Source organism: Cornus florida, unplaced genomic scaffold (genome assembly GCF_030987335.1).
Source record: "Cornus florida cultivar Cherokee Brave unplaced genomic scaffold, ASM3098733v1 CherokeeBrave_3.0.0_Hap2_Chr05, whole genome shotgun sequence".
NCBI lineage: Eukaryota > Viridiplantae > Streptophyta > Magnoliopsida > Cornales > Cornaceae > Cornus > Cornus florida.
Genome location: NW_026775575.1, coordinates 108,044,079 through 108,053,669, shown reverse-complemented (window position 1 = coordinate 108,053,669; position 9,591 = coordinate 108,044,079). Strand labels below are relative to the sequence as shown.

The 9,591-nt window shown below is 32.3% G+C and overlaps 1 protein-coding gene across 1 annotated transcript; it reads right to left on the bottom strand.

Moving 5' to 3' along the window:
* Positions 1–2,886: 2,886 nt before the first annotated feature.
* On the bottom strand, positions 2,887–4,035 carry LOC132309930 (uncharacterized). Its single transcript, XM_059808181.1, has 2 exons — positions 3,558–4,035; positions 2,887–3,509 (listed from the first exon to the last, which is right to left on the bottom strand). Exons 1-2 carry the CDS (start codon positions 4,033–4,035, stop codon positions 2,887–2,889), a joined length of 1,101 nt encoding a protein of 366 aa, XP_059664164.1.
* Between the last annotated feature and the right edge of the window lie 5,556 nt (positions 4,036–9,591).

Genomic DNA, 9,591 nt, shown 5'->3' with positions numbered 1-9,591 from the left:
ATGTTGATTGATGGATGAGAATACCGTTCGAAAGATGTTCAACCTGCAGCCCAAGGCAGAATTTTGTCTTTCCGAGATCTTTCATTTCAAATTCTTTCTTTAAATAAGTGGCTGTCTTTTCGATCTCGTCCAATGTTCTCACAAGGTTCAGATCATCAACATATACTGCAACAATAACAAAACCAGATTCTGATTTGTTAATAAATATGCATGGACAAATATGACCGTTCACATATCCTTCTTTGAGTAAGTAATCGCTAAGACGATTATACCACATTCGTCCAGATTGCTTCAATCCATATATGGATCGTTGTAATTTTATTGAGTGCATATTACGTGATTTTGTTTCAGGCATTGTAAATCCTTCTGGGATTTTCATATAAATATCACTATTTAGTGATCCATATAAATATGCTGTAACCACGTCCATTAAATGCATATGCAATCTTTCTGTGACTGCTAAATGTATTATGAATCTAAAAGTAGTTGCATTAATCACAGGGGAATATGTTTCCTCATAATCAATACCAGGTCTTTGTGAGAAACCTTGAGCTACAAGTCGGGCTTTATATTTCACGATTTCATTTTTCTCATTACGCTTTCGTACAAACACCCATTTGTACCCAACAGGATTAACACCCTCAGGTGTCTGGACTACTGGTCCAAATACTTCACGTTTAGCTAATGAATTTAGCTCTACTTGTATCGCTTCTTTCCATTTTGGCCAATCATTTCTTCGTCGACATTCTTCGACGTTTTGAGGTTCCGGATCCTTATTTTCAATATCAAGAGCAACAAGTTATGAGAATATGTTGTCGACAACAATTTCATTTCTATTCCATCTCATTTCATAATTTAATGAGATCTCATCATTTTCAGGTACCTTTGCCTCATCAAGAGCATGTGCCTCATCAAGGGCCACATCATCATCTGTTGCTTTTGCCTCATCAATATTTATTATTTCATCATTTTTAGGTACCTGAGACTCATCAAGAGCATCTGCCTTATCAAAGGCTATTATCTCAGATTGATCAATAATATCTGTTGCTCTTTTTGTGGCTTCTTCAGGAGTGCCAACTTTTCTTTGTGATTTCCTCTTACGAGAAACAATATCTTTTGCACCAACTGGTCTACCACGCTTCAGGCGTGTTTTAGATGCATTTGCTGCATTACTGACAGAAGGTCCCTTAGGGACAGCAATTTGTGCTGGTACATTTGCAGCTGGTATATGTGATTTTATCACTTTCTTTGTATCAGTAAATGCATCAGGTAATTGATTTGCAACATTTTGCAAGTGAATGATCCTCTGAACTTCTCGTTCACATTGGTTTATACGAGGATCAAAATGAGACAATTTCAGGGCATTCCAAGTAAGATCACGTTGCTGCTGTACCTTTTCTCCCCCTAATGGTGGGAAAACAGTCTCATCAAAATGACAGTCAGCAAATCGTGCATTGAAGACATCACCTGTCAGGGGTTCAAGATATCTAATAATAGATGGAGAATCAAAACCAACATAAATTCCAAGTCTACGTTGAGGACCCATTTTAGTGCGTTGGGGTGGTGCAATTGGAACATATACAGCACAACCAAAAACTCGTATGTAGGAGATATTTGGTTGTTGTCCAAAAACAAGTTGTAATGGTGAGTACTTATGATAAGCAGTTGGTCGTATACGAACTAATGATGCAGCATGCAATATGGCATGACCCCAGGCAGAAACAGGTAATTTTGTTCGCATAAGCAAAGGACGACCAATTAGCTAAAGTCTTTTAATAAAAGATTCAGCCATACCATTTTGAGTATGAGTGTGTGCAACAGGATGTTCAACATAAATTCCAACTGACATACAATAATCATCAAAAGCTTGAGAAGAAAATTCAGCGGCATTATCAAGACGGATTGTCTTAATTGGGTAATCAGGAAAGTGTGCCCGTAATTTGATGATTTGAGTAAGAAGTTTAGCAAATGCAATATTACGAGTAGAAAGTAGACAAACATGTGACCATCGTGTTGATGCATCAATTAAGACCATAAAATAACGAAATGGTCCAGATGGTGGATGGATTGGCCCACATATATCCCTATGAATTCGTTGTAAAAATGGAGGAGACTCAACAATGACTTTTGAAGGGGATGGTCTGATAATCAACTTACCTTGTGAGCAGGCGGTGCATAGATGATTATTTGGTAAGATGATTTTTTTGATCCTTTAGTGGGTGACCATGTGAATTTTCAATAATTCGACGCATCGTTGTACTCCCTGGGTGACCAAGTCGATCATGCCAAAGTATAAAAAGTTTTGGGTCACAAGATTTTTTATGGATCACAACATTTGACTCAATTGTTCTAATGGTTGTATAGTATAACCCAGAAGAGAATACAGGGAGTTTTTCTAATATCAGTTTCTTGCCTGAGGTAATGGAAGTAATGTAGAGATATTCGACATTTCTTTCATTTGCAGTCTCAATATGATACCCATTACGATGCAAGTCTTTAAAACTCAGCAAATTTCTCCGAGATCTTGTAGAATATAAGGCATCATTGATTTGTAATCTAGTTCCATGTGGTAAAATGATGTTGGCTCGTCCGGAGCCTTCAATCAAGTCGGTGGGACCTGATATGGTACTGACACTAGCGTCTGTCAGAGTTAAGTGGGAAAAATATTTTTGATATCGAAGGATTGTATACGTTGTTCCGCTATCTGCAAGACATATGTCTTCACCATTTATTTTGGAACTTGTCAGATCCATTCCTATTCATGCAAATTTCTTTATCAGAAAAAAAACTTTTATAACAAAAACCTTTAATACAAACTAGAAAATAAAAACTTTAGTACAAGGACAATAAAAAGCATAGTAGACAGTACATAAAAGAAACATAAGATTAACTGGTGTGGACATTTCCATCACCAATCAGGAAGTCTATCCTTCCATCACGATCATAAAAAAAATCTGATACATCCAGATTGGTGATGTTAACTGGCTCATCATGATTAATGAAATTCATTTCCAGATTTGTGGTGTCAATTGGCTCATCATGATCAAGGAAATTCATTTCCTTTTGTTTTCCCTTTTCTTTTATTGAGGCTTGATACAGATCAGCCAGATGCTTCGGTGTACGAAAAATACTTTGCCAATGCTCTGTCATGCCACACCGATAGCAAGTATTATCATGAGCCTTGGAAGGTTGAGCCACATCCTTTCCTTTTAATTGTCTCATTTCATTATGATCTTTCCTTTGAGGATATTGTGTGGATCTCTGATTGCGAAAATGTGAGGATTGATATCCTTCACGATAATAAGAATGATTTCTACCACGACCATATTCCTTATTGTGGTAGTTATTTTTGCCACGACCATATTCATTTCTACCACCACGACCACGTCCACGTCCGCGTCCGCGTCCGCGTCCACGACCACGGGATGAGGCAACATATGTTTCTGGGATCGGTGTCGATCCAGTTGGACGGGACTGGTGGTTTCTCAATAAAAGTTCATTATTTTGTTCTGTCACAAGCAAACATGATATCAGCTCTGAATATTTTTTAAATCTACGCTCTCGATATTGTTGTTGCAAGAGTACATTCGAGGCGTGAAATGTGGTGAATGTTTTTTCTAGCAGAAGTTCATCAGTAACAGTATCACCATATAATTTCAATGTAGAGCTGATTTTGAATAGGGCAGAGTTATATTCAGCCACAGTTTTGAAATCTTGCAACCTCAGTTGTAGCCAATCAGCCCTGGCCTTTGGGAGGATAACTGTTTTTTGATGACCATATCTGTCTTTCAAATTGTTCCACAAACAAAGTGGATCTCTTTCAGTGAGGTATTCATTTTTCAGTTCCTCACTAATATGGCGCCGGAGAAAAATCATGGCCTTTGCTTTATCTTGCAATGATGCATCATTCTTTTCTTTAATTGTGTCTCCAAGGCCCATGGCATCCAAATGGATCTGAGCATCCAAAATCCATGATAAATAATTTTTGCCAGAAATATCCAGGGCCACGAATTCCAGCTTTGTCAAATTTGACATTTTCAGAATAACTAGATGTGACAACAATATAAAAATATAATTTAGCATAGTATATAAAATAAAATGACATTAAATGAGATAATAATATAATATAAATTATTTAAATAATAAAGGTGGTAAATCCAGCCATAGTAAATAAATTAGTAAAAAAAAGCGGTAAAACCGGCCCATAAATCATTAAATAATAAAGGTGGTAGAACCGACCATAGTGTAAGCACATATATCATTTAAGTGAACAAATTTATTTTATGAATAATAATCCATAATTAACATTTCCTTACCCTTTGGAGTCAGAAATATTATTTTATCCGATAAAGCAAACAAACCCAACAATCTATCAAAACTAATATCACAAAATAGATATATAGTTGGGATAGAAAGAGGGAGAGAAAGCTTCTTCTTCAAATCTCAAATGGGTTGAGCGTCGTGCTGATAACGTGTAATAAATATATGTGTATGTGTAAATATATAGCGAGAGAATAATGAACGGGGAGAGAAAGGACAAACAAAGCGACTCAGAGAGAAAGAGAGAGAGGACGAACAGAGAGACAGAGAGAATGAGACTTAAGATTTTTTCATTTCAAAATTGTACATGCCCAATGCCTTTTATAGGCTTCAATAATGGCTTTTTCAGTACGCTTCCATAGCAATCTTTTTTTGTAAGCCATAAAGACTATGATTACATGTATGACTTAATAAATTTGTGGAGCCCACAACAAGTGTATATCTATATAACAAAATTCAAATATTTCCTAGGAGACCTCCACTTTTTAGAATAATAAAAAATATTTTAAATTTCACATAGTTTTTTAGAATCATATAAAAAAATAATTAAAAAAAAATCTGAAAGAGTTTTAAAATTACTCAACTTTGAATGTATCTTCTTTTAATTCTGATTCTAGAGAACAACCCATGAAAATTTGTCTTTTCTACCATTTTCCTTATTTTTAATTTTCTTATGATAGAAAACTATCATTTATAAAATTGAACTAACCATTTCTATTTCTCCCTTTTCAAAATCTACCTCAACTATTTTTTATGCATGCTATATATAAAAATTATTCCTTTTTTCACTCAATTCTACGGTGGAATGATTGGCAGTCGGAGTTAAGGAAAAAAATATATATATATGCAGTTAAATATGTGAGTGAGAAACAAAGAGGGGAGCAAAGAGAGAAAAAAAATAAATTTGTCGGGTTTAACCCTGAAAAATGGGTATAACCCATGTATGTATAATACACATTTGTACGTGCACAGCACGTACGGCTAGAATGAGCCTAATGCACCCAACATCTTTCCCAGAAAAATAATGACGCACCTTCACAGATGTGATATTGTTAGCAAACGCTTAACAAATGTGATATATATGGTCCCATGATATTCTATAATTCTATAGACTTGTATGAAGTTATATTAACTTATGTAGTCATTATTTAGAATTGTATAAGAATTCGGTAAATATTCTACATACTTTTTAGAACATTCTAGAACCTAGTTAAATAGTATACACTTGTATAGATCTTAATCATTCGGTTACCGGCCAATAAATAGAATGGGAGCTCATGAAATAGACTTATAAAAACTTCTTTAAATTTTGTCTACTGTTTAATTTATGTTATAGAATTTATGGTGAATTTTGAGAGCTGAGTTGCGGTTTGATTTCGTTCATAAAAATTCTGAATTATTATGTTAGTATGTAGGACACAATTTGTCCTTATGGGAAGTATTATCCATATTCTAACCAGTATTATTAATCACTTCTTCACATAGGATTGAGATTACGTTTAACAACCCAATCCAATTAATCTTTTATTATACCATTTCAATTTAAAAATAAATTTTTACTATATATTTACGTCATGAGAAAGTTGTCTTTAGAATATAAGCACCTTTATCCATATTTTTATAAGTGTATTATTAACCCTTATTCTTTAAGAAATGAGCGAAAACACCACTTAAATTACTTTTTGCATAGATATGACACAATGTAATGTTTTAATACTCATTATACTCCCTAGCCAACCTTTGTCCTGGTGGGTTCTTGTTGAAGGTTCGAGACAATTACCTGAAAAAAAAATACGGTTTATATTCTCTTGAAAATTCTCAGTGAAAGTCTGAGTGCTTATAATATTTTGATAATTTATCTAGTGGTGGGGTGTTATGTGTGCATTAACTGTATTACCCACTTTTAAGGATTTTTTGTCATTTTTCAAATTAAAAAAAAAAAAAAAATCTCTATATATTTCCGACCAATGTATTATTTCGCATGACTTAATGTCACTCATAAGTTAAAAAAAAAAAATAATAATTTATTTTATTGGTCAAATGGAGATAATATATATATACTGTTTTGAAAATGCCCAATGAAAGTGTGTATGCTTATAATTTATTTAGTGGTGGGGTATTATCTGTGCATTAACTATATTACTCACTTTTAATGATTTTCTCTCATCTTTCAAATAAATAAAAAAATCTCTGTATATTTCCCTACAGTGTTTTATTTCGTATGACTTAATGTCACTCATAAGTTATATATATTATCTCCATTTGACCAACAAAAGAAATTAGATTTTTTTTTTTTAACTTATGAGTGACATTAAGTCATGCAAAATAATACATTGTTGGGAAATATATAGAGATTTTTTTATTTATTTGAAAGATGAGAGAAAATCCTTAAAAGTGAGTAATATAGTTAATGCACACATAACACCCCACCACTAAATAAATTACAAGCACACACTTTTATTGGGCATTTTCAAAAGAGTATATATATATATATATATATATATATATATATATATATATATATATATATATATATATTAATTTACAATATATCATATGGACTAAAAACCTCAGTCATTCTATAATTATAAAAAAGATAAAATTATTCCCCATTAAAATTTAATATAATTATCATTTTTTATTAAATAAATAATTTAACAAATGGTGTTCAATCTTTCACACACACACTGCTCTATACTCGTTCACCACACACACACACACATGTAAAATTCATTACATAACTACGAATGGGCTTCCAATCTTTAAAAAATAATAATAAATAAATAAATACCGGGCGATCAATATATACTGAAAAAAGAAGGGTGTTCAATTACCCCACCTTAAGGGTGTTTTCCACACTGTACGCTACATTAGGGGTGTTTCGTCATTTTACAAAATAATTTTTTTTAAAAAAATAATATGCAAATTGTCTACACAAGAGTAATTTGGGCAAAATCTATCTTAAGTGTGTCAAATGAGACTTATTTGCAACAAATTGATACTTTATAGGTGTTATTCATACATGAAGGAGGTGTGATACGCATTGTAAGCATACTATAGGAATGTTATTCATATATGAATGTGTGATATGCACGGTGGGTATACTATAGGGATATTTTCTGTAATTTATACATTTTAATAAAGTATAAGAGAATTAAAATCTTTTTAAATAAAAAGGGTTAATTTTATTGATACCTCTCAAGGTTGATAAAATATCACATTGAAATACTTTTTAAAAAATTACTATCACTAAAACCCCAAATTAGTTTTCCGTCACCTTTACTGTTAAAAAATTACAAAATGACAATTTTATCCTCTTTTTTAAAATTTATTTTAATCCAAAATATCAACAAATTTAAAAGACAACATTGTCCCTTTGCCCAATGTAACCCACTCCCACACCCACACAATGTGTACAAACATTAAAATTAAGCTAGGTCACCAAACCTTGAAGATATAATTCTCGAGTGCAAATCAAACCCTAACAATAAGCTAGGTCACCAAACCCTAAAAACGTAAAAATAATAAAATTAAATGTTAAACAAAAAACATTATTGTGGATATTTTAAAAAAATTTAAAAATTAGAATTTGATTGAAAGTTGTTGGGCTTGCTTGCTACTCTTATCATTTAAAATTTAAAAATAAATAATAGAAAAGCAAGATCGGTATCTATATATATATATATATATAACCTTGTCAAGATAGATATAGGTATTGCAATTAAAATATAAGAATGAAAAAAAAAAAAAAAAAAAAAGACCTGTCTACGATAATTAAAGAACTGACTCGTATGATTGACCAAATGGGAATACAATTGTTCAACAAAATTCTTATCTAAACATTGTGATTATATTGCACAATCATATAAATACAAAGTCTTACAATCAAACAATTGGTATTGCAAATAAGTAGATCATATATTAGACTTGAGGCATGTTTGTCTGTTCAATCACTCTTTTTTTGGACCACCGTGTGAATGTTGATCATTAGCAAAATTCACTCAATCTCTTTTTGGGCCACCGTATGAACGTTAATTGTAACAAAATTCCTTATTTAAATCCAATCAATTCATAGGTGCTCAAGGATAATCTGTATTTTTTTCTTCCAATAAAAATAGTCAAATAATTAAGGCCATCTCACACTTTGTGACTCGAGCCTCCTTTTTGAGGGAAGGGAGGCTATACCGAAAAGGACGAGGTTATTAAGTAGACCTAACCATCCATTGGTTTCAACGCTCAACACTTATATGTTACTAATATACTACACCCTCACTGTCTTATTAATTGTCCATTTTTTATTTTATAACTTTTTAAAGAAACTGCAATTAAAGTATTTTCTTCATTTTAAATTATTAAATTGTCCTTCAAACTTTAAAAATATATATAACATCAAATTGTAAGATTTTTGAAAAGTTAGAAGGGTAATTATGAAAAGATAACATTTATTTTGTTTGACATTTCAAAGTGGACATTTAATTTAGAACACTCTAAAAAGGGAAAATGGACTATTAATAAAGAATAGAGGAAGTATTTGATGTTATCTTTATTCTTAATTCAATTTTTAGACCTTTTTTTTTTGGTTGAACAATCGAAACTGAAGATGTGACTAACAAGAAAAAAAAAGCGGTTTTATTTTACAATTAATTAATTGTATTGAAACATGTGTGAAGAACCTAATTAAATTCATAGCATACTCAGGATTTTTAAATCGAATTTAAAAATTTTAGGATTGATTTGGTTTCAAAATACTCCCAAACTGAATTGTGTGCACCCCTAATTAATGTCTAGTAGGGAACAATCTTAACTAACACTGTTTCAAGAAAGCCAATAATAAAAACACCATCAAAGTTCAATTGCCAGAGGTATGTCATATTTCTGTAGAACAATCTTAAATTTATTAACAGCAAATTGTTTTGCAAAGAACTCTATAATCACTGAACAAAATTACAATATAAACAAAAACCACAATACCGACGACGACTATCTGGCAGCTGCCTATACAAATGGCTAACTAGCTAATTAAGGCAAAGGAGCCCCTGGTTTAAATGTGAAGACAGACAGAAGAGAGCAGAAAAAGCCAAAACAAATATCACAAACAAGATGTTGATGGTAGTTCGTGAACAGGATAAGGAGATCGTTCCACGTAAGTCAAGAGATCTGAGATCAGTATCCAAGTGGAGATCCAAGCAACACAAGGGATTCTTTAGGTACGGAGATTAAAAAAGGGAAGGACGACCTCGGTACCATGCAAACTCGAGCTTATCAGAGGAT

What these genes read in the sequence shown, in the direction of transcription:
- LOC132309930 (XM_059808181.1), bottom strand. Translation starts at nt 4,035, where the DNA reads ATGTCAAATTTGACAAAGCTGGAATTCGTGGCCCTGGATATTTCTGGC. An exon ending in GCAACAACAATATCGAGAGC is followed by an intron (nt 3,510 to 3,557) that starts GTAGATTTAAAA and finishes TGCTTGTGACAG; the next exon opens with AACAAAATAATGAACTTTTA.